The following is a 25,090-nucleotide window of genomic DNA, read 5'->3' as shown; positions in this document are numbered from 1 at the left end:
TCCGTGTCCTGTGTGCGGAAAGGGTAAAAGAAGGTGGAACACTGGGTAGAGTTTGGGGTGAGTATCAGTGAACATCCCCACCTTCCAGATGGACCATGCAAGCCCACTTCAGAAGGGAGTCATCATTCACTTCCTTACTCCCCACCCCCTTTCTAAATAACACATACTTACGACAGGGAATCCAGTCAGGCACGGTGGCACATGCCTGTAATCCCAGCACTGAGGACTAAGAAGCAGAAGGAACCAGAGTTTGAGGTCAGCCTGAACTAAAAGCAAGACCTTGTCTCAAGAAACAAAACAAAGAAAAACCTTGAAAACACACACATACACACACAAAAGGCATCCATTAAATAATGGTTGGATAAAAAGTGTAATGAGGCACAGGTCTGTATCCTCACAGAGACCACTGGGTCCCTCGGTCTAAGGGCCTTCCTTTTCTCTATGCCTTTTATTTGTATTTTGTCATTGTGTGTGTGTGTGTTTTGTTTTGTTTTGACAGGGTTTCTCTGTTTAGCCTGGGCTGTCCTAGAACTTGCTCTGTAGACCAGGCTGGATCACAGAGATCAACCTGTCTCTGCCTTCCTTCCGAGTGCTGGGATTAAGGATGCATGCCACCACTGCCTGGTTCTCTTAGCCATTTTTTAAAAAGTTTTTTTTTTTTAATTTTAGTTTATGTGTATAAGTGCTTTGCCTTCATGTGTGCATGTGCACCACACTAGGGCCTGGTGCCTGCCAAGGTCAGAAGAGGGTGCTGGATTCCCCTGGAGCTAGAGCTCCAGATGATTATGAAGTCCCATGTGGATGCTAGGAACTGAACGCTGGTCCTCTTCAAGAACAAGAACTGCTGAGCCATCTCTTCAACTCCTATCTACAACATTTAAAATCTCAGGATACTCTGCTTTTGCTGCCTACCATTCCAGCATAGGCACGCTCCATGTCATGTCCTATAGAGCTCCTGAGATAGAACGAACTCAGATAGTCCAGTACATGATCGAGGGGAAGTCTGGCCTGCTAGGGGTTCAAGACTTACAGAGGGCATTGAAGGGCCCCAGCATGCTTAACAGCCCTGTTTGCAGGGATGAAGCCCACCAGAAGAGACCAAGACAGGGTCGAAATATCTGGGCTGCCTGTCCTTAGATCTTTATCTGAAACAACAGGAAACAGAAAACCATGGCAAGGTTGGGATTAGCAGGGGCTGTGTACAAAATAGAGTTGTCTTAGGAAACACAGTGAAATGCAGAAAAACTGGGATTTGGGGATTGATGGGGATATGGCATTTAGGGTGAAGGGAGGTATCCCACCTTCTGGAGCAGTGCCCCCACCTCACCCTGGGAATGAAGTGCTAGGTGTAAGCACGCTGGGGAGAAGGACAAAGGGGAGCCACGTCGTGTAGTAGGCAAGGAAGTGAGGAGGAAAGCTCTGGAGAGACGGTAGCACCACTGTAGTCTGGGGATCACCTGGGGGAAAGGGTGTGAGGACTGTCCTCACTTATCCAGAGAACAGTCCTGAGGGAGCAGACCTGCACTCGTGAGAGAGGGCGGCGCTGGGCACGTGCCTGGAAACCACAGTAAAACTGATGGTACTTTGAGCTGAGGAAGAACCCCAGGCACAGCACGTGCCAGATCCTTTTGGGAACAGTCGAAAGTGGAGACGGGTGGACTGGGTGACTTCTCTAACCTCGAGCTCCTTGAGGCCCTGTAAGCAGATGAAGAAGGGATTTCAGTCAGTGTGGAAGAGCTGGGAGACATTCAGTTAATGGGTCTCACTTGTGAAATCCCATCCTTCCTTCCTTCCTTCCTTCCTTCCTTCCTTCCTTCCTTCCTTCCTTTCTCTCCTTCCTTCCTTCCTTTCTCTCCTTCCTTCCTTTCTTTTCTTTCTTTCTTTTTTTTTTTTTTTTTTTTTTTTTTGTTAAGATGGGGTTTCTCTGCATAGCCATGGCCATCCTCAAACCCACTCTGTAGCCCAGGCTGGCCTTGAACTCACAGAGATCCACCTGCCTCTGCCTCCTGAGTACTGGGATCAAAGGCGTGTGCCACCACTGTCCAGCCTGAAATCCCATTCTTATGTCCACCCAACTCTGTTCTTTTCTGTTCCTGTAGCTGTCTGGGAAGCTGATACAGAACTGGGATCAAAAACCCGTGTTCCAGTCACAGCTTGTCAATGAACCTGCTGTGTGAATGTCAGATAATCACAATTCTTTTCTGGATTTCCATTCTCACCTTATGAAACTTGTGAGACTAAACCTTGGATTTGCAAACTGTTCTGTGGAACCTCAGGGGTCACATGGATTCTTTCCAGAAAGCATTTGTTCAAGGTGATCACAAGGTCAAAGCCAGCCTCAGCATCCTACAGGTGTACATCACTTCCCTACCTTCTCAGTCCCGGTAGCTCCCTGGCTGCTGTGATATACGAGTCCTGAGGTCACTATTCTACTCAAGCCCCGAGGAAGACATTGTCTTGTGGTACCGGAAGTTGAACCCAGGGCTCCCAGAATGCTAGGCAAGTCCTCTACCACATTCTCAGTCCCAAGAAGATACACCCTAACCACATCCAGCTTCCTGATAGTCCAGGAGAACAATAATAAACGAAACCCCACCTTGTTAAGCGACCTGGCCAAAGCTCAGGGGCTTGTCTGGGACCTGTGCTATCTGGTTCCCCTGCCAGGCCATTTCTCATTCCTCCGATGACTTCTTCCTCAATCCTGGACACCCTCGATGGCCTCGCTTCAGATTCACGCCCGTGCAGTGACCCATCACTTCTCTGATGCTCTGTGTGCTTTTGAAGATGGAGTCAGAAGCCCTGCTAACATGAAGTTCTGTGTCCTTGCTGTTTGAGACTTGAGTGACTGGAGAGGACCTTCGCCACCAGAGCGCTGTGGCTGACACAGCACTTTCCAGTGAGACGTTTCCTGTGACATAAATACTTTCATCCTGGGATGCACTGTCTCAGAGCCTTCTGCTCTTCCAGTTTCGTCTTTTTCCTCTCTCCAATATGTCTTTAAGATTCATCAGACACTCCTTAGCTTGTTTGTTTGAGTTGTTTAGAATTCAATCAGTTGAGTCTGCTGATAATAAAAATATGCCTCGTCTTTCATTGAACCTGGGTTGGCACCAGGCTCTGCTTTGTGCTAAGGTTTTGTTTTGTTTGTTTGTTTGTTTTTCATTTTTTTTGAGACAGGGTTTCTCTGTGTAGTTTTGGTGCCTGTCCTGGAGATGGCTCTGTAGACCAGGCTGGCCTCGAACTCACAGAGATCCGCCTGGCTCTGCCTCCCGAGTGCTGGGATTAAAGGCGTGCGCCACCGCCGCCCGACGTGCTAAAGTTTTACAAGCAGTCTGATCTGATCACACCTCACCAAGTTACCTCAAGTTTACCTCAAGTTTTCAGGTGAGGGAACTGAGGCTTGGAGGAGTGAGGTGAATGGCCCAACCTGTGACCCCGGAGTCAATTCCTCACTGTTCTCCAGGTTCCTCTCATGCTGGTCCTGTCTGGATTAGTTCTTCAAGTGAGTATGACTTGCATTTGCCCATTGCAGGTGTACACTAATTGTCCCATCACAGCATGTGGTACTCGGGTAGAAAGGATGATACACCAACAGCTTGTCTTCCCAGCATCCCTACTTATGCTTCCGATTGACAGGAAAGAGTCGCTGGCTGTTTGGTGGCTCGTTGCTACCTGCTAGCCTTCACTTTGCACCCACAGTCCTACAAGCTTGGAGTAGATCACCATGCTCTGGGATGAGGTGAATCTCATTCTGATGGTGTGCTTTATTTGGCTCAACATGATTTCTCCATGACTTTCCTCCATCCCAGGGTGGTGCATCTCATATTTAGAAGAAATCGGCTCTTTCTTTGTTTGTTTTAAGGTTTATTTATCTATTATGTATACAGCATGCATGACTGCAGGCCAGAAGAGGGCGCCAGATCTCATTACAGATGGTTGTGAGCCACCATGTGGATGCTGGGAATTGAACTCAGGACCTCTGGAAGAGCAGTCAGTGCTCTTAACCTCTGAGCCATCTCTCCAGTCCCAGCTCAATGCCTTATTGACTGTGACTTTTTCTTTTGATGAGCATCTCTCTGGCTGGAGCCAGTTTTCCATTTCCTCTTTTCCTGTCTTGCTCTTCTTGTAATTAAAGAATGGTGTGATATTGCAGCTGAGAGCAGGGCCTATGGGTTAGACTTCCTTGGTTGGAGTGCTGGCTCTCTCACGTACAAGCTGTGGCTTCACAGCAACACGTCTGTGTGCCTCAGTGACCTCATCTGTAAAATGGATATGGTGCTAACAGTACTTACCTCATACGTTACTATAAAGATTAAATGGCCATATAAGTACTTCAGTATGTCTATTAATGCTCTCCATCATTTAAACAAACATATACAAACAACACAAGGGCCAGTGAGCTGGCTCAGCAGGTAAAGGCATCTGTCGCCAAGCCTGATCTGAATTCTATCCTATGGGAGAAGGGGGCGGACTGACTTTCTCACGTTGTATTCTGCCCATCACACATGCATGATGGCAAGCATATATCACTCCCATATGTACATGCACACTAAATAAGTAAATGGGAATATAATTGTGGCTAATCTTGCCTCCTCCCCACTACTCTCAATCATATGCCCTGGGAAGGAATGTGAGCAGCCACACTTGCTTCTCCACGGCAGTCTAGACCTGGTCCTAGGTCCAAATGGTGAACCTTCGTGACTGGGAATAGAACACTGGGGTTGGCTTCCTATCCTTAGAGCAGCTTCCAGTTTTTATTTTTATTTATTTTTATTTTTTGTGACCTGAGCATAGAATATACACTATTTAGAACCACAAAATTTCAGCAAGGTTAAAGCTATGTGACTTGGGAAAGCTGTCTCTGCTTTGAGATGTTGACTTCCCTGCAAGGTGAATAACTACTGTTTGCTTCCCATCTTTATTTTGTGGATTATTACATGAAAGTCGGAAGCCAGTAGCTTTCTTATTAACAGTGATCCACATTACCATAACTAACATCCAAACTCATGTTAAGTTTTGTTTTTTTTAAACCTTCTGTTTTCCCCATTTTATGGATGAAAATGCTGAGGTACATAAGGGACAAGTAACTTGTCTCAAGGAAGGGCAGTGCAGCTTCCAAGGTCAGCCTGACACCAGGCAGGACTCTCTCACCTACAGAGAAGTGCTTCATATACTGAAGACCTCCTCGAAGTAAGAATAAGGCTGATACTGAAAACTTATGTTCCAGGTACCATTTAAAGATGTTTACATTCTTGGGCTGGAAAGATGGCTCAGAGGTTAAGAGCACTGATTGCTCTTCCAGAGGTCCTGAGTTCAAGTCCCAGAAACCACATGGTGGCTCACAACCATCCGTAATGAGATCTGGCGCCCTCTTCTGGCCTGCAGGGACACATGCAGGCAGAATACTGTATACATTAAAAAAAAAAAAAAAAAAGAACTCTAAAGATGTTTACATTCTTTTTGCCATCGGAACACTCTGGGGTGGGTTCTAGCACTAGTTTTAATCTATAGACAAAGAAAACCAAGGCACAAAATGACCTCACTTGGAATCTCAGAGCCTCCCAGTGGTGGGGATGAGATACAATTAGCATAGTCCAGTGTTCACGCCATTTTTTTTTAAAGATTTATTTATTTATTATGTATACAGTATTCTGCCTACACACCAGAAGAGGGCACCAGATCAAATAATAGATGGTTGTGAGCCACCATGTGGTTGCTGGGAATTGAACTCAGGACCTTGGGAAGAACTGTCTAATCTCTGAGCCATCTCTCCAGCCCATTTACTCCATTCTTGGCCCCTTGATTAGTATCACCTTCATAGTGGAGTGAAGATTCTGAGCTCCTGAGAAGTAACAAGACCAAAATGACCACCCACAGGTCCTGAACAGGTTCCGGATGCCAGCATTCGCCAAAAGTTCAGGACACATGGCAAAGCGAGAGAAGCATTTTTGAAATCTTGTGGCCATTGCGTTTCTCTCTGAGGGTATAGTCTAGTAGAAGTAGCCAAAGCTCACCTGTTCTTGGGGGGGGGGGGGTTAAGGCTACTATGTTTCTGAGCCTCAGTGACCTCATTATAAAACAGAGGTGCTGCTAAGACACACCCTGTACACTGAGGACAGACGGTGCCTGAACAGTTCCGCTCAGAGCATTCATTGGTGAGTGCAGAAGCAAAGACCAGCCTGAAAGTTATGCCATTCCCTACTGTCTAATCCTCGAATTTTGCATCCCAGTTTTCCCATGAGTCAGAGAAATCCTCTCTTCTCTCTCTCTTTCCCTCTGTCTCTCATGTGTATGTGTTTCCACTATTAATTTATTTTTAATATTTGCTTTTGTTTTGTTTTTGTTTTGTTTTGTTTTGTTTTGGGTGCATTGTCTGCACATATGTCTGCACACCACTTGTGTGCTGGGTGCCTGCAGAGTTATGAACAGTTGTTTATAAACCATCACATGGGTGCTGGGAGTTGAACTCCGGTCCTCTGGAAGAACAGCCAGTGCTCTAAAGGTTGAACCACCTCTCCAGCAGCCCTCTGCTTTCTTGAGGCCGGAGGAGGAGGAGGAGGAGGAAGAGGAGGAGGAGGAGGAGGAGGAGGAGGAGGAGGAGGAGGAAGTAGCTAAAAGAGGCTGGAAGGCCAGGTCCAGAGCACTAGGTCTTTCTGGATCTGGATGCCAAGTTGCTTAGCAACGCAACTGTAATTGTCGTGGAAGCCCTAGGCAGTGCTATCCTTTATTTCACACTGCAGCATGGAGTGATCTGGGGGCGGTGCAGAAAGGAGAGGTAGGGTCTCAGGCTTGGATGGTAAGGTCTGAGATACATCCTCATCCCCCGTGGTTATTTCTCCAGTCCCCACACTATTTCCCTGTGGTGTTCTGCATGTACCATCTGTACAATGACCACATCTGTGACTATACACTTAAGGACCAGAGTCAGGACACCTTATGTGATTTAGAACATATAAAGCACATCCGTCCACATGATTTCATCCGACATTTGCAACAGTACATTTTAATTTTATTGTGTTGTATTTTAATTAGCTTGTGTATGTGTACATGCATCTGTATGTGAGTTTATGTGTGTGTATGGGCCCAGCCACATATGTGGACCTGTGGTAGTCAGAGGACAACCTCTGTTATCAGCTGTCACCTCCTACTATATTTGACATGGCCTTTCTCTCTCTTTTTAAAGGTGCATTTATTTTATTTCATGTATGTGAGTGTTCTACTTGCATCTATGGATAAGCATGTATGCATAGTGTCCATGGAGATCTGAAGAGGGCATCAGATCCCCTGGAACTGGATTTACAAATAGTTGTGAAGCACTGTGTGGAAGCTGGGAACTGAACCCAGGTCCTCTGCAAGAGCAGCAAGTATTCTTAACCACCAAGCCATCTCTGCAGCCTCTGGCAGAGTTTCTAATCCACCCCTATGTTCCTCTGGTTAGCTGGCCCTCAAGCTTCTAGAGGTTATCATGTTTCCACTTCCTACCTTGCTGTAGGAATGCTAGGATTATAAACACACACACATTAATGTGTTCAGCTCTTCCTGGGCTCTGTGAGTCAGACCTTAAGTTCAAACACCCATACAGCAAACGCTTTACTCACCACGCCATGGCCCCAGCCCCACAGCAGCCTTTTCCATAGAGTTGGCCCATGGGTTTACACTCAGATTCTATTAAACAGGGATCAAAAGTATTTGAGGGGTGGGGAGGTGACTCAGTGGGTGAAGGACTTGGTGCATAAGCAGAAGGACCTGAGTTTGATCCCCAGCACCCATGCAAAAACAAAAACAAAGCAAGCTTGACACACACCTCTCACCCTGGTGTGGCTGTGGGGACAAGTGGATCCTGGATGGAGCCTTGCTGGCCAGCCAGTCTAGTCAAAATGCCAAGTTCCAGGTTTAGTGGGAGAATGTGTTTTAAAATTTAAAAAAAAGGAAAGAAAGAAAGAAAGAAAGAAAGAAAGAAAGAAAGAAAGAAAGAAGGAAGGAAGGAAGGAAGGAAGGAAAGAAAGAAAGAAAGAAAGAAAGAAAGAAAGAAAATGTCAGGGAGAATGAGATGGGAAGACAGGAAGACATCCCATTGTCAAACTCTGAACACATATGCACACATGTATACATCACACACACAAAAAAATGGGGAAAATAACATCTGTGTTGAGCATGCAGATTTTTTTATTATTAGTATTCCCTCCAAAATTAAGCAGAGCAGCTGCGTACACAGTATTTATGTTGTATTAGGCATTATAAGCAATCTAACTTAAAACATATAAGAGAGTGTGGTTTGCAAGAGACTCAAGTGTCTGTATATTTTGTTATTGAAGGGAGGCCATCCATGGGCACCTCCCCACAATACTGAACAGCTATATGACAGCTGAGTTGTGGGGGAGCCCCAGGGTCCTAAAGGGAGGAACTAGAGATTTTCTGAAAATCTCAGATTGTTTCTACTACTCCTTACAGCACAGACATTCATTTAAGCAATAGTACACAGGTATGAATGCAACGTTTAGGATCTCCAATTCACCTCCGCTCACCCCTGGTCACAAAGCAGGTGAGCAGGCCAGGCCATGGCATACTCCTTTAGCCCCAGAACTTAGGAAGCAGAAGCAGGAGGGCTTCTATGAATTTGAGACCAGCCTGTTCTACAGAAAAAGTTCTAGGCTAGCCAGGGCTACATAATGAGACTCTGTCTTTAAAAAGTAGTTGGAGGTGGGGCTCAGATGTCCATCCTTTTGTTCTCAAGCAACCTAGGGGATCCCTGGAGTGAGAAGACCCAGAAGAGGACAAGCCTGTTTTCCAAAGGCCTAGACTCAGCAATGTTGCTGTGCTGGGCTAGGCTGTTGGGAGTTCCTCCCCTTCCCTCCCCTCCCTCCCCCCGCCCCAGCAGCAGAAGCAAGTCCCCTGGTTGGCATTCCAGAGAGAGGCACGCAGGTCCCACTGGGCTTCAAGCTTGGCAGCAAGAAGTAAACACATGTTACCCAGGTCCCAGGAAAGCTTATGGGAGGCCCAGTCTCCAGGGTCCTCACTGCCTCAAGGACCAGGAGAGTTGATGAAAGCATCCTGGGGCACCATCTGAACTCTGTCTCTGTTCCTTAGGCCCTATCAATATTTATTAATAGCTCAACTGCTGTAGCAATAGTTCTCACTTCAGCAACAACCATGTTCCTATCACCGGCATTTGATTGACACAAGAATTATGAGTGTCTGGTTTCTGCCTGGTGGATTTAAACTAAACACAAACAAACCTGGAATCCAAAGGTGCTGAGTACAGTCTGGGAGCAGCAGCTAGAGACAGAGGAGACTCGGCCTCTGCTTCTCGCCTTGCTCTGGACATCACATCACGCTGCCTTTAAATGTCATGGGAGACAGAGGAATTACAGGACATCCATCCAGCTGATATCAGCAGTGTGTACATCTCCAGAGTCATGCTGTCAGACATGATTCAGTCAGGGCTCAGCACAAAACAAGCAGCTTCAGTGATTAGGTTGATTAAAATTTCACCAACTTCTAAAACATGACCCGAGATGATGTTCACAAAAGTACACAAAACTGAATATTCAGATTTAAAATACAAATAAGGTTAAAATATGAGAAACACGGCCCAAGTTATGGGTAACGTGCTGAGTATAAGTGCCACATGACTTTGACCCCAGCACTTACAAGGCTGAGGCAGGAGAATAAGAGTTAGCCTGGGCTACAAAGCAAATTCTAGACTATCTTGGAGCACATAGAAAGTCTGTCTCAAAAAAAAAAAAAAAAAAAAAAAAAGCAAATAAACAAATAAACAAAAAAACGGTCCGGGCAGTGGTGGTGCATGCATGCCTGTAATCCCAGCACTTGGGAGGCACAGGCAAGTGGATCTCTGTGAGTTCGAGGCCAGCCTGGTCTACAAAGCGAGTTCCAGGACAACCTCCAAAGCTATAGAGAAACCCTGTCTCGAAAAAACAAAAATTTTAAAAAAAGAAAAATAAACAAACAAACAAACAAACAAAAAACGGGGATGGAGCAACAGGTCAGTAAAGAGGACATGTTGCTATTGCAAAGGACCCTGGTTCAGTTCTCAGCATCCACATGGCCACTCTAGCCATCTGTAACTACAGTTCCAGGGGATCTAACGCCTTCCTCTGCCACCTGGTCCTTTATTGTTTGTTTGTTTTATTTTAATAAATATTTTTAAATGTCTAATTTTAAAAAAATACAAAAATATAAACAAAAAGTTTGGAGCAAAGAAGGATGTTTTCATGTCTTTTAACCTTGTTCATACTACTACCACTGAGCACTGTATAGTTAGTGCAGTAGAATGGGAAAAGATAGGCTTAGCAGTTTGGAGCGTGCATTGCTCTTTTTCATGGTGAAGTAGACATTTTTCATGTGTGCATTTGAGGTTTTTTTAATTAGTTCTTTGATAATTTCATACAATATATTTTGACCATATTCACCCCTTCCCCAACTATTCCCAGATCCAGTCCTCTTGTCCACCTATCCTTTTTAAAAGAAACCCTTGAAAACCAATTTGTGCTTGAATGTATGGTCTTCCACAGGAAGGTGGTCAATCTACCAGAGGCTACACTCTTTTATTTATTTTAAGATTTATTTATTTATTATGTATACAGTGTTCTGCCTGCATGTATATCTGCAGACCAGAAGAGGGCGCCAGATCTCATCACAGATGGTTGTGAGCCACCATGTGGTTGCTGGCATTGAACTCAAGACCTCTGGAAGAGCAGTCAGTGTTCTTAACTGCTGAGCCATCTCTCCAGCCCCAAGGCTATACTCTTAGAAAAACAGTTTTCCCTTTCCTATTAGCTAACAGCTGCCAGTACCTCCAAGGCTATGAGTGAGAGTGTGTACCCATCTCCCATCTGCATCACATATTGATCTTGCAGAGGACCCAAGATTAATTCTTAGCACTCAAGTTTGCCTGAACTCTACCTCCCAGAAACAGTATGAAACCTCTGTCACTGTGTGTGTGCGCTCTCTCTCTCTCTCTCTCTCTCTCTCTCTCTCTCTCTCTCTCTCTCTCTCTCTCACACACACACACACACACACACACACACACACACACACACACAGTTAAAATAAATATTCAAAAAAGACAAAATGACCCCTTGTATGCTGGGCAGTGGTAGTGCACATCTTTAATCCCAGCACTTGTGAGGCAGAGGCAGACGTATCTCTGTGAGTTTAAGACCAGCCCTATCTAGAGTGAGTTCCAAGGCAGCCAGGGCTACATAGTGAAATCCTATCTTGCAAAACCAGAATAAAATAAAATAAAAAATGACCTTATTTGTAGACAGTGGACTGTCTGCCTAGAAAATTTAAGAAATTAAATTGGAAAACAAAACTAATGAAATTCCAGTAAGATATAAGATTAACATTGTTAAATCTTTTCTTTTCCTATAACATTGTATGAAGAAGAAAAAAAAAAAAAAGAATGGGGAATCAGATTTATAATGGCAATAGAAATTATACTCCCAAATTAACTTAATGACAAGCGTGGGAAATGTCTACGTGAAGCTGTAAATCTTCACCAAGGCACAGGAAAAAAAAAAAAAATCACAGGAAATGGAAACCCGTGTGTGTTTCTAGGTAGAATGACTGCATATTGTAAAATTCTCAGATTTTCCCAAATTGATCTGTGAAAGCAATAAAATCCCAATCCAACTCTCAAAGAAATTTTATAGAATTTGACAGAATGGTTTTCAAGGCTTTTACCACAAGAATAATAAAGGCCAGTGAGATAGCTCAGTGGTGTGGCCTGAGGACTGGAGTTCTATCCCTGGGATCCAAATAGTAGGAGAAGAGAATAGCTCTCCAAAGTTGTCTTCTGATCTCCACATATGCACCATGACATCCGTGCCTGCCCCCCACAGACAAATAAATATAAAAAGAACAGTGAGTATAATGCAAAAACTAATTGGTCTTTTTGTTTGTTTGTTTGGTTGGTTGGCTTTGTTTTAGTGCTGGGGTCAAAGCCAGGGCTTTGTTCCACTACTGAAGCATGCCTGCAGACAAACACCTAGTTACTAAAGGCATAGCCTGGCCCATCAGTAGCTGAGTAGGACAACGGAACACAACAGAGTTGTGTGAGAAGTTAATAAATGACAAGATAACAGCCAGTCATGGTCGGATACACCTTAATCCCAGAGTCCAGGAGGTTGAGGAAGGAGAATCATAAGTTTGATGTCAGTCCAGATAACATAGATAACTCTGCTTCAAATTAATTACAGTAGTAGTAGTAGTAGTAATAATAATAATAATAATAATAATAATAATAATAATAATGCAGCCACCATAGGCATTTACTAGGGAAAAAAGACTTCAAAGTTGGAGAAAACATGCTCTTAATTTGAGAAAAAATGGTTATATTTCAACTTCCCACCGGATAAAAATATTAATTCCCTGGGGTTGGAGAGATGTCTCAGTGGTTAAGAGCACTGGCTGCTCTTCCAGAGATCCTAAATTCAATTCCCAGGAACCACGTGGTAGCTCACAACTATCTATAATGGGATCCAATGCCCTCTCCTGGCATGCAGGTATACATGAAGACAGGGCACAAATATGCATAAAATACATAAATAAGTAAGTCTTTAAAAAATAAAGTCCAGGAGCTGAAGAGATGGCTCTGCAGCCAAGAGCACTTGTTACTCTTACAGAGGACCTGGGTTCTCAGTACCCACATGGTGGTTCAAACCATCTATGACTCCAGTTTCAGGGGATGTGGTATCCTCTTCTGGTCTTTGTGGGCACTAGGCACACACATTGTGAGCATACATAACTGCAGGCAAAACACTTATACACATAAAATAAAATGACAATTTCAATAAAAATCCTGAAAAATAGATCAATTAATGAAACAGATACACTATAAATGTAAGGAAAAAATCTTAAAGTTAAATGCAAAAAAAAAAAAATCAATGCTCAGCTGGACAGTGGTGACACACGCCTTTAATTCCAGCACTCAGGAGGCCAGCCTGGTCTACAGAGTGAGTTCCAGGGCTACACAGAGAAACCCTGTCTTGAAACACCAAAAAATAAAAAAAGCTCAAATATAGCATAAGAAGGGAAGAAAAATCTGAATACCAAGGAATGTGTCCCACAGTTGTATCCTAAAGACATATTTAGTCACACGCTTACTGACGATGGAAGACAAACATAAAGACTGTCACTTTGGTTGGTTGGTTGGTTGGTTGGTTGGTTGGTTGGTTGGTTGGTTTTTCAAGACAAGGTTTCTCTGTGTAGACCTGGCTGTCCTGGAACTCACTCTGGGGACCAGGTTGGCCTTGAACTCAGAGATCCCCTGCCTCTGCCTCTGAGTGTTGGGATTAGAGCTGTTTGCCACCACCACCTGGCAACTAACGGCTTTTTTAGAGTTCATTTATTAATGGCTCTGAAGAAGTAAATGGGAAAAGATGCAAAACGATGGTGTTCATCTCAGTCAAACCAGGTAAAGGTTCATATCAGCTCTCATTTATTTAGAGCTTGTTACATGCCAGGTGCTGTGCTATTTCTCTGTCGTGTTCTTTTTAGATAGGATCTCACTGTGTTGTCCTGGCTGACCTGAAGCCTGCTATGTGGCCTTGAATGTTGGCAACCTGCCTCCAGAATGTTGGCATTAAAAGTGTATTTCACGCTGGGCAGCAGTGGCACACGCCTTTAATCCCAGCACTCAGGTGGCAGAGCCAGGCGGATCTCTGTGAGTTCGAGGCCAGCCTGGTCTACAGAGCGAGATCCAGGACAGGCACCAAAACTACACAGAGAAACCCTGTCTCAAAAACAAACAAACAAACAAACAAACAAACAAACAAAAAAAGCTGTATGTCACAAGCCCAGCCTACATGCAAATTTCTACTCTAATATTTACTATAATACATTAGTTACTGTTTTCTAACTGCAAAGAATACTAATATAATTTATTGTTATTTTAATTTAATTATTTTGTGTATATAGGTGTTTTGCCTGCATATATGTCTGTGCATCACTGTGCATGCAGTGCCCCTGGAAGCCAGAAGAGGGCATCGGATCCCCTGGGACTGGAGCTACAAGGCTTGTGTGCTGCCATGTGGGTGCTCAGGATCCAACCCCACCCCCTGGATGAGCAGCCAGTGATCTTAACTGATGAGCCATTGCTCCAGGCCCTATTTATTTTTGTTTTTTTGAGACATGGTTTTGCTATACAGCCTTCGCTGACCTCAAACTCATGACCCTCCTGTCTCAGCTTTGTGAGTGAAGAAATCACAGTTGTGTTAGTCATGTCCTGCTAACTCATTCTTTTTAACTGAATAGCCTAAAATTCGGTAAGTAGGATATATCAAAGTTTACTTGGCCCTGACTAAATACTGGTGGATATTTAAATCAAGTCTAACTTTTCCCTTTCCAAGCCATAATAAAGTTAAAAAAAAAAACAAAACCAAACAAAACCAAAAACCTTGTCCTGTCTATGTATTTCTTCAAGTATTTCTCTAGCACCAATTCTACAGGTTGGAACTTCTGAGTGTAAAGTCTGGACATTTACAACATTACCAGACATTTTAAAATTGCCTCCTCATCTAAAGCCATATAGCATTTTCCCTCCAAGTCTTTGATCAGATTTAGATATATTTTGAGGGTAAAGAATGAGAAAGGATTGACCACCCCCCGCTTTATCTAAATGGCTACCCAGTTGTAAACAAGCCATTCACAGGCTCTCCTCATCTTCCCCAGTGAATTCTAAATGGCACTTTCACCCTACACTAGATTCCCAGCATGACATAGTTTAGCTTTGGACTATCTTTTCCCCTCTACTGAGCTGCCCTTCCTGTGCCAGTGCCACATCTTTTTTAGTAAGCCCTCTCTACTCCCCTCCTCCCAATCCTTGACAGGCTGTCCTCGAACTGACTTTCCTACGGAAGCCTCTAAAGTGCTGGGATCACAGGCATACCATGGCTGACTTCACTCACTCTTCTTAGGGTTTCCTGGGTATTGTGTGGTTTCTCTGGGATAATATGTGAATATGTTTGTTTTTAAGTTGAGGGTTTCAGTCTGTTATGCAGGCTGATCTGGTCCTGTAGGCTCAAGGAATCTTCCAACCTCAGCCTCCCAAATAGCTGTGAGACACCATACTGTTCTGACTATGCTTTTTTCCCCCTCCCTTGGTGGAATGCCACGCAGGAAGTTTGTTTTGTAAAGAGGTATTTATTTCTCCATTTATATTTTTCATTGTTACTCTTCCTGACTTTTAGGTTGCCATATATAAAATATAAAGGGAGAGACTAATTTTAAGAATTATAGTCTTCAAGCTAAACTTTAACCATAGCTAGCTGACTAAGGGTGTTAAGAAATGGCGATGGTACTTTAAGAGAAGCCAGTAATTATTAAGGGTCCAAGCAGAAAGAGATCTTAAGAGCAGCTGACAGCTCAGGAGACAAGCGTGGGGAGGGAGTGGAAAAGATGAGGCAGCGTGCTTTCCGTTTCAGAGGCCACTCCCAGAAATGATTGAAAACCACATACAAGGGGGTGAAGAGTGTTACTCAAAGCCGGGTAGAGCTGTAGCTGGTAACTCCACACTCAGGAGGCAAAGACAAAACAATCAGGATTGCCTCAAATTCTGGGTTAGCCTGGTCTACATTGAGTTCCTGGCCAGCTCGGGCCAAGCATAGTGAGACCTTGAAGGGTAGGTTGAGAGAACATCATTTAAAAAGCAAAGAAGGGGGTCACTTTAAGGTCAGATCCCTACTCATCACTTCCAGCTAGCCCTGATGTTCTGTTGGTCTGACTAGGGTGGGATCCTCCCTGGCAGAAACCTTCCAGAAGTACCCATCTGAATGCCTGAGGCAGAGTCCCAGTGTGCAGAGGCCATAGGATAGCCTCCTGGATACTGCCAGACGCTCTGGTTGCTGGGCACCCTGGCTGGCAGGCAAAGGGGTTTCCATGACAACCACCCTCCCATAGCTGGGCGTTTTTTACATTTCTCCTTTTCCAGTAAGTGCTAAGGTATTCTGGGGACAGGCAAACATGGCTCTCAGGACAGAATGTCCTTTGCTTCAGCAAGGGGGACACGGAAGCAGAGAGCACACGTATGTATATAATATAACTGAACGAATCTTCATCACTATAAATGCGCTCATGCCAGTCTGAGCTCAGATATATGCTGTTGGCTGTGTATTGATGTATGCATCGTGCAAAGGGAAGTGTCTCTCGGTTAGCCAAGGCCCTCCACTCTTCCCAGGCCCTGGACTTCGGCGCTTTGCAAGGGGAAGTGCTGAGTCATGGCTCCAGTTGGGTTTCTGTCTCCGATCTCCATTTCCGTTATGCTCTTCCGGGCTCTCCAGGGAGTTCTAGGCCCTCTTCAGCAGCCCGGATGCATTCCTACCCAGGTTCAATCTCTGGCAGGAAAGACAAGGCGCTTCTTTCTCTCTCATTACAGGTCTCCTTTCGACTTCTCGGAGACTGTTCTGCCCCCTTCTTCTTATTGCCCTCCACCAGAGAAAACAGGACTCTGGCCAAATGTAACCCAGAAGGCTTTCCTGGCACTCCTGCTGATCATCTTCCAGAACCCCACCCCCAGCTCTAATCGGATTATGGCTGTGTCTCCAGCTTTGGGACACAGCAAGGCAAGTTGACACCACTCACTGATGATTTTTTTCCCTGCTCGTCTGAGTTCTTCAGTGCCAGACTATTGGTTCCAGGACGCACATGAGGGCGTGTACTCGTGTGGGCGCACGCGCGCGACCCTGAGAGTAAAAAGAACTCAGGCTTGTGTCCATGAGTTCGGGGCAGTATCCTGAGTCTCCCCCCAGGGCAAATTTTTTAAGGATCTCCATCGGCTTTCGGGTCTCTTCCTCATCTCCTTTAGGCTGCTCTAACTCTGAAATTCCAATCAAGTAGCTAGTTTCAATAATTAGTTCCAAATTAGGAAAAACAGGATGCTTTCCCTGCCCAAAGGTAGGAGAGTGGAAAGGCGGCCCCGCCCGCTTAGGCTGGTTACCATAGCGACAGCCGCGAAGTGACCCAAGTGATCCTCCTTTCCCTCCTCCCAAATCCGAGCGATGACGGCACCGCGTTGACTGCGCCAAATTCCAGCCAATAGGCGGCAGCTCCCGCCTTCCCTTCCGCTAGCTTTCCCCCTCCCCCCGGGGAACGCGATTCACAAATCTGGACCAAGGATTTCCGCCTCCAGGCCGGGTGCTCTGGCTATGGGTACAGGCCAGGTGAAAGCCAAGTACCGTCCTCCGAGGAGGGCAAAGGGGAGGCAACATTCCAGGGTTCTCGGGCCAGACTTCTGTAACTTGCCGCCAGAGTAGCTTACACCCCACTCTTAAATTATTCAGAAGATCTAGCTCAGGCCGAGTCCCTGCTCTTGCTGATAGGGCAAGCCCCCACCCTGCACGAACGCACCCTTCAGCACCACGGACAGCGAACCCGAGGCCTTTTCTTGGCCCGCTCCTCCCGGAACTCTTCCTGGATCTTCGCGGCCACAGTGGCCACCAGGTTCGCAACCGCAAACGTTGTGCCTGCAGTTAGTCCTCCTTGAGCGGGCGCAGCACTCAACGTGCTGTTTCGCTGTGTAACTGAGAAGGCAACGGGGGGACTAAGCAGGGATTTGTAGCCCAGTGGCCTTTTTCCTCCCTTCCTTCAATTCGAAATGGCTTTCGTCTCCCCTTTTGTTTCTGCCTATATCTACATTCTTCTGGTGATCAAGGGTCAAGGTCTGAGTCTCGAACAGGAATGGGCCTCCAATGACTGCTCTGGCTAGGCCTGTGTCCAAAGCAGCCTCAGTGTGACTCGGTAACGATTGGGTACATAGAGGTGGTACTCAGTTCCCAACTGAGAGATAAGCACAGGCTTAGACAGGCCTTGCTAGCCTCCTGATCCAACATATGGTGGAGAGAATAAAAGGAAAGAAAAATAGTTATTGTGGAGAGCCAATTCTGTCTCAAGGGTCGCCTCATAGAAGGGGAGTGACTTCTGCTGTCCTTACCATTTGTCCTTAAGTAGCCTGGGCATTAACAAGGAGCTAGGGCAGACAAGATGGAGGTCAGGATGGGGAGGTGGATTCAGCCTCAACCCTTGACTTATCACGCTTTACTCTAAAATGAAAGCCGGTGGAGGCAGGTAGCAGGTTGCTTTCCCCTCTAGACCCCTGTCTCTCGCCCTCCTGCCCTACCCCTGAAGGCTTCATCCCCACCCTTCAGGGACCCAAAAAAAGGCCGGCGCAAAACCATCTGTAGGCGCTTCCAGCGCTTTATAGTTCTCTCCAGGACAGACGGACAGACAGATAGTGCGGCCCGCGCCGTCGGCCCGCATCATTGGCACCTTGGACACGGCCCTAGGCCCAACCCAGTCCCTGGTATTCTCCAAGGAGGATTCCGGTCCCGCCCAGCTCAGCACCTCGGACAATTCCCGGCCCAGCCCCCTCCCCACCCACCCTCCCTCCTGAAACAGCGAAATAAATTAAAGTGTGGAGAGGGGATATAACAAGAAATCTAAGGATAAGGAAGAGGACACCCCTCCCCCAGAATAAGAAGAGGTTTCTTTCTCTTTCTACCCATCCACAGAGACAACACCACCGCTGCAAGCGAGGTAGTCTACCAGGATAGATCATGTCCTCAAATCTCAGTCTCCTGAACGAAGGCAGCAGCCCTTTCCCCTCAACTCCCAGCATGCAACACGTTGGCAAGGTGGGGAGAGGCTGTAGGGGTGAGGGAAAGGACCACCCTGATCTTTGCCTGGGCACCTGGGACTGCAGATTCTTGTCGCATATCAGTCCATCCAAATAAAAAACTAAGGGTCTCTTTGATCTGGGGAGGGGAGTGCAGAATCTCGGGTGGGGAGGCTGGGGGGGGGGGATGCAGGATGATACAAGCAGAGAGGGAAGGCAGACAGGAGGGAAGGTGTTGACATATGACAGGAGGAAGGGTTCATGGAAACACGGGTTTGGAGAAGCAGGGAGGGCAATGGGGTACTATCAGGCTCTGGGTAAGGTAGAGAAGGGTAAAGCCCAGGGAAACCAATGGAAAGGCAGAGAGAGGAGGCTGCAGACGGAAGGAGGGATGAAGACACGGAAAGGTGAGGAACTGGCAAACCCCAAGGTGGTGGACTTTGAGATGCCCACAGCAGGGAAGAGGGAGACCCGGGCAGAAATGGAAAGATGGAGGCGAAGACAGACGGAAAGGGTGAACGAAGTTGGGGGTGCCCTTCCCGCGATCATCCCCCACGCCCACCCCACGCCCAGCAAATCCAGACACCGCGGCCTCTGGCGTCCTAGCCTCCACCTCCCCCTACCCCGGGGCAGGGGCGGCTCCTCCTCCGCCCAGCTTGGGCGTAGAGCGGCGGTAATAGCGGCGGAGGCTTAATGGTCCCGGCGGTTCCGGGTGTGTGTGAGGGGCTGGGGCGGGGGGGGCGGGCGCGACCCCTGGGAATCCCTAGCGGTCCAAGTTCATAGTCCAATGCTTGGCGGCCGCGCAGCTGTCCCTGGCGGTCGAGGAGGAGGTGGTGGACGTGCCTCCGCTCGGTGGACCCCCGGTGCCTGCCGCGGCCTCGCCCTCGTTCTTGAGGTCTTGAAAGACTTGCGTGAAGAAGTGGGGGTCGGCATTGAGCCTCAGCATCTGCGGGCTGAGCCGCTGGATGAGGCGCAGGCAGCGCTGCCAGAAGCGCTCCTTGTCGGGCTCCACGAGGAAGGGCTTGAGCGGATAGGAGATCTCGTTGCCCATGTAGGAGTAGGCGAGGTAGAGGCAGGTGAGGAAGGCGGCCTGCAGTTCGGCGGCCGACGCCAGCTCGTCCCCGCGCAGCGACTCGCGGCACAGCAGGTACACGAACACCAGGTTGGCGGGCGTAATGAAGGCCTGGTCTTGCCAGCCCTGCAGTAGCAGCGAGCGGTCCACGCCGCGGAACCAGCCCACCAGCTCGCCGGGGCTCAGCTCCTTGAGGCGGTAGCAGCGTCGGCACACGAAATCGCCCAGGCAGCGCAGCAGCTCGCCGGTGGACGCCTGCACGATGACCCGCCGCGGCGAGCCTCCGGGCGCCGCCGGTGCCGCCTGCGGGGCTGGGGGTGGCGGTGGCGGCGGCTTTCCCCCGCCTGAGCCCGGTGGCGGGGCGGCCGCGCTGCCCCCCGACGGGGCCTCGCAGGTGGCAGCGGCCGCGGGCACCGTGGGCACCGGCACGGCCAGGGGCTTGGCGGCTCCGCCACCGTCGGGGGCGTCGCGGCCCTTGCGGAGAAGGTTCTCGCGGTTGCGCTGCTGGACCAAAGGGTCGGGACCGGTGGACGCTGGCTTGGGCGTCACCTTTTTGCTGCCTTTCTTCTTCTTGGCCGAGGCTGCCACCAGGCGCTTCCAGGTGAGCGCCGAGATGAGCACGGACGGCCGTTTGAGCCGGCTCTCGCCTTTGCCGCCCTTGCCGGCCGGCGGCGCGCCGTAGCCCCCCAGCGCCTCGTCCCCCGCGGGCGGCGCCTTCTTTTTCTCCTCCGGCAGCCCTCCCGGCCTCCGGCCCTTGGCCGAGGAAGCAGGGGAAAGCGACAGCACCGTGCCCATCCTGCAGAGCGGGGCCGGCGCCCGGGTCCCGGCGGGAACCGCGGGCGGCGCCGCTGCTGCTGCAGCCCCGGGGGACCCGGCGGTGGGGGGCCTAGCCCCGGCCCCGGCGCGCGGACGGGCGGGGGAAGGAGCCGCTCTGCTGCGCCGCGGCGGCTGCTCTGAGCCGAAGCTGCGCCAGCTGCAGCGTCAGCCCCACCCCTTGGGCCCCTTCTTTCGCCACGCCGCGCCCCGCCTCACGCAGCCAATCCCGACTCCAAATGCTTTTGATCGGCAGTTGTTCGGACCAATAGGATATTACATATTAATCTAAAGTCCCGCCTTACCCACCGCCTGGAGTCTTCAGTCCCTTACCTTTACCCGAAAAGGGGAAAGGGGGAAAAGGAGGAAAAGGAGAAGGGGAGAGGGTGTGATTATGGGGTCTCTTTCTCGGGCTGAGTGGTGGGGGTTGGGGTGGAAACGGCTGTTTCCATCTCTCCCTCCAGGTCCTAAGACCATGGATCTGAATGTTTTGATACACTAGGTCCAAGCCGCAGTATAGAAGCCATGGGAACAGCCTTCCATTTGCTCACCTTTGAGTATGTTTAGTAGGCAATATGGCAGTAAGTGCCCTCATCGCGACACCCCAGTTATACCTGCTAGCTTCTCCAATCTGGACATCCCGTTGCTTTCCTCTTCGTCGCCCCCCCCACCCACAGCACATGCCTGCTCTGTGAGAGAATGCTGGTAGATGAGACTTTGAGCAATCACACACACCCTTCCTCCTTTGGCAAGGGGTCTTTGATTCACAGGGTGGGAGCAAGGAGTCTCAAGTCCCTGTATGTGATTCCCTGCGTCTGGCTCTGGTCCCTGGACAGCTCCTTTTTGATTGGTTGTCCCACCAACACATTGATCTCACCCTTGGGTGCCGTGATGGATGGTTGGACTCCAGGGAACTCTGAAAATTGGATCAGTTGATGACCATAGGCTGGGACAGCAAATGGAGCCTTCTGTGTGGAAACAGACCCAGGAGGGTTGGCCTAACTTCCAGTCAAGACCTGGGTCCAAGTTGAGGTGGATTTTAATCATTAAACAGCTTTCTGCTGCTCAGGGCCCAGCTGGTCCCACCTCTCTGTATGTGTTTCATTATAGGTAGGCTGCTCTAGAATCCCCCTGGGCGTCAGCTTTCTCTGAAGTCACGACTGCTGCTCACCCACCTCCTCCTGGAAGCTGAGGTCAGCTTCCTCAAATCTTCTCCCTTAGCTGCAACCATGGTCACATATAGACTTGTTTTTTATTTTTATTTATTTACTTATTGTGGGGGAGGTGCACATGCTTGGCACAGCAGGCATGTTTGGAGGTCAGAAGACAACTTTGGGGAGTCGGTTTTTGCCTCCCACTGTAAGGCTTCTGGGGACCAAGCTCAGATCCTTATTCTCTTTGCAAGTGATTTGACTGGCTGAGCCGCCTCTCCGGTCCCCATGCACTCTTTCTCAGCAGGGTCTCTCTGTGCCCTTGAATCTGATCTTTATTCTCTTGTGGCCTTAGTTGTTCTGACCAACCTCTCGTTTTCTCCATCACTGTGGGAAAATGTTCCCTCCTTGTAGCTCCTATAACTGGCCCCACTTACTCCTGCAAACCCTCCTGAGTCAGTCTTTGATGCCCAAGGAACCATTGGCTCACTGGTAGCTAAGGACGGGCCCCACGGAGACTGAGCTGTGCTGGTAGGAACCTGGCACGTGGAGGAATCCTGGCTCCCAGGAGTCTCTCATTGACATTAGGACTATTGCTGGTACCACTGAGGACATGATCTCTGTATCATGGATATCTCATGTTGGTATCCCTACTCCAGTTGTGACCTTCTGTTATCCTGTTTGTTTCCTGTTTCGGGGTCCCCAGACCACGTGCCTCTGAGGGTCTCCTAGCCCCCTTACACCATCTGAAGCTCTCTTTCTGGCTCACAGGCACTCCTCTGTCCTGCCCTGATTAGCCTCCAGGGTCTCTGAGCATGTACTATGGGCCACACCCCTCTCTCAGAATACCACATTGCCTTCTACCAAGCTCTTGAAATCCCACCTCTGCCAGGGAGCTTTTCTGAACTGATTGCAAGGATGAGCGGGAGGCGCTAAGACTAAGGAGTGAAAGCCAAGTGCATTTTACAGGGTAGTGGTCCAGGGGGGTAAAGCTAGTGGAACCAGCAAGACTTCATGGAGGAGGTAGGCTTTATAGAAGGTTGATGACTTTCTCGCCGCATCCGTAACTGTTTTTCTGGTTGGGTTATGGTTAGAGCCTGTGTATGATTCATTAATTATGTTAGTTTCGGGATGTTGTTTCTTATCAGACCATTTCCTGTATTGGCCTCTGGAACCGTGCTAAGAGCAGGCTCCCTGGCTGTCTCGACGACTCTTCAGATTATGTGGAACAACCCACCCACCGACCGTCTTTCAGGATATGGCAGCGGGTCCAGACCAAGAGCTATAGGGCCCAGTGCAGGACTTGCTGATGAAGGCCCCCACCAACTGACCCTAGAAGAGCCCCTCATTCACCTCCCCGGGAAGGTGAGCTAGGAATGTCTCCAAGCCATGCAAGGCAAACTCTTTATCCATTTAGCCAACCTTCCCTTCTCTTTCTCTGAGGACTTAGTCTAAAAGACAGGAGCTAGGAGGTATGGCCCAGAGCTTGCCAGTTACATGACCTTGGGAAAGTCATTTGGTCTCTCTGAGCCTCTGTTTCTTCATGATAAAACTCAGAGATTTGACGTGATTATCAGATAAAAATGGCTATTAGAAGAATAAGATAGTGTTTCAGGAATTGTACAGAAAGGTTCCTAAAGCCTTTTCAGCCCTGCAGCTCTGATTCTGAATCAAATTCGGCCTATGAATCCGTGTCTCTCTCTAGCTCCAACCCTGTCTGCTTCCCCCTAATCTGTTTCTGTCTGCTGGGCTCAGTCTTTGTGTGCACAGCATCCATGTGAGGCCTGTGTGTCTGCAGTTCAGCCTGGGAGACAAGGGGAGTGGAGCTTGGGCTATTAGCAATGCAAATTATTCCTCTGTCCCTAGGAGCTCTACCGGAGACCCTGGAAAGGAAGCAAACAAGAGAAGGGGCCCAAGCAGATTGAAGTCCAGGGTCTCCCCCAGTAAACATTAAACCTGGAGATCCCAGACCCTACATGTTGCATCCACGCATCTTTGAAGAGGTTAATGGCAGCGCAGGTTCTTAAAACAGCCAGAGTGAAGACGCAGCCTGGGCATCTGAATGCTTAAAGCCTGCTGCTTGCTCCAGCTCCCTTGAAAATCCAACAGCTCCACCCAGGCTCTTTGGCCCTGAGATGTACAGAGAGAATGTGAACCAGCCCAGCCCTCTCTCCTTCCTCCTTCCCTCCTCCTTCCCTCCCTCCCTCCCTCCCTCCCTCCCTCCCTCTTTCCTTCCCTCTCTTAAGGACTTACCTCAGGAGACCTGAGTTGTCAGGCACATTGCCTTGGGGAGGTGAACCCCTCCTAAAATAATAAAGTAGAGTGAGAGAGGACGTGCACAGGGAAGAACTGACAGGGAAAGTGCAAGCTGCCAGGAACCCCCCATTCTCACCTCTGCCTTTAATAGAAGGCTCTGTGCTAGAAGGACTTGATTTAGGAGCTCACATACAGCTTCTTCAGAACAGGGAATAGAGTTGGGAAAGGAATGTGATGCTCTGGGGTAGAGCAGGGACCAATGTTGAGCTAGTGGAAGATGCAGAAGAAGGAACAGAAGAGGGTGGAGGTAAGTTGGAAGCTCCTTTGCCTGGCCATGAACTCTGGTCTTTTCCATGATGGAAGAAGGAGCCATGTCCTCCTTCTTATCACCTACACTGCCCTCTTTCATCCTTCTCCCCACTGCTAACCCCAGCTGTCTGGTTCCTGTCTTGACCTCCCTTTGGCTTCCTGGTCCTCACAGCCCTTCCCAGCAGTTCTTTCTTAGTTCACCTCCAGCCTCCAACCAAGCCCCTTCTTAGCATCCTCTCCTTTGCCTCGCACCCCAAGCATCCCCCCACTCAATCTCCTCACTGCTCCCAGGATAGCGCTACAGATGCATGAGCAGATCAAGAAGGGCGGGGGCGGCGGCTGTTGCTCCGTTGAGATATTCTTAGCCTGTCTGGGGGCTGGAGCTGGAATCAGCGTTTCCATCTCAACCAGGCAGGTGGCTGCTAGAAGCTGCCACTGTGACTGGATCTTCATCTAGTACCAAGTCCCTCACCTTGTCCTAATCCACTCACTGAGAACAGCCCCTCTGAGAAGCCTACCTTCCCATCCCGTGTCCTCAGCCAGGAGGTTCCTGGCAAGATGTACAAACCGCACTTCTAAGGACTCTTAGGGGGAACGCTGGCTCAGCTGTATTCCGGAGTTGCACACAGATTCCTGGCTGCTCTGAGGCTCACCTTTGCTCTACCACAGTTCCTGAAGGGTATTTGGTCTCTTTCTTATCTTGGTTTACAGGATTCCCTCAGGAATCACTCCTGACAGGGGTTGACCTCTGGGGTCCAGTCTATGTATGATACTGAAAAGAGGCGCACTGATCCAGACTTCTCTTTTAGCAAAGTGAGCAACCAGGAAGAAATCTGACTGATTCCTTCACAAGTAGCT

At 48.5% G+C, this 25,090-nt stretch overlaps 1 protein-coding gene and 1 long non-coding RNA gene across 2 annotated transcripts; both read right to left on the bottom strand.

Annotated features, from left to right (window-relative positions):
- Positions 1-18,192: 18,192 nt before the first annotated feature.
- On the bottom strand, positions 18,193-20,694 carry Cdk5r2 (cyclin dependent kinase 5 regulatory subunit 2). Its single transcript, XM_036173705.1, has one exon. It carries the CDS (start codon positions 20,496-20,498, stop codon positions 19,395-19,397), a length of 1,104 nt encoding a protein of 367 aa, XP_036029598.1. The 5' UTR covers positions 20,499-20,694; the 3' UTR covers positions 18,193-19,394.
- Positions 20,695-23,349: 2,655 nt separating this feature from the next.
- LOC118573318 lies at positions 23,350-24,225 on the bottom strand. The gene is made up of 3 exons (XR_004943610.1): positions 24,060-24,225; positions 23,921-23,971; positions 23,350-23,797 (listed from the first exon to the last, which is right to left on the bottom strand). It is a non-coding gene; the product is annotated as an uncharacterized LOC118573318 (long non-coding RNA).
- Between the last annotated feature and the right edge of the window lie 865 nt (positions 24,226-25,090).

The sequence above is a fragment of the Onychomys torridus genome, chromosome 23 (genome assembly GCF_903995425.1).
Source record: "Onychomys torridus chromosome 23, mOncTor1.1, whole genome shotgun sequence".
Classification (NCBI taxonomy): domain Eukaryota; kingdom Metazoa; phylum Chordata; class Mammalia; order Rodentia; family Cricetidae; genus Onychomys; species Onychomys torridus.
The sequence above is the reverse complement of the archived record's forward strand: the minus strand, read 5'-3'. Positions and strand labels throughout refer to the sequence as shown.

Excerpts from the sequence above, each read along its gene's own strand:
- Cdk5r2 (XM_036173705.1), bottom strand. The coding sequence starts at position 20,498 with ATGGGCACGGTGCTGTCGCTTTCCCCTGCTTCCTCGGCCAAGGGCCGG.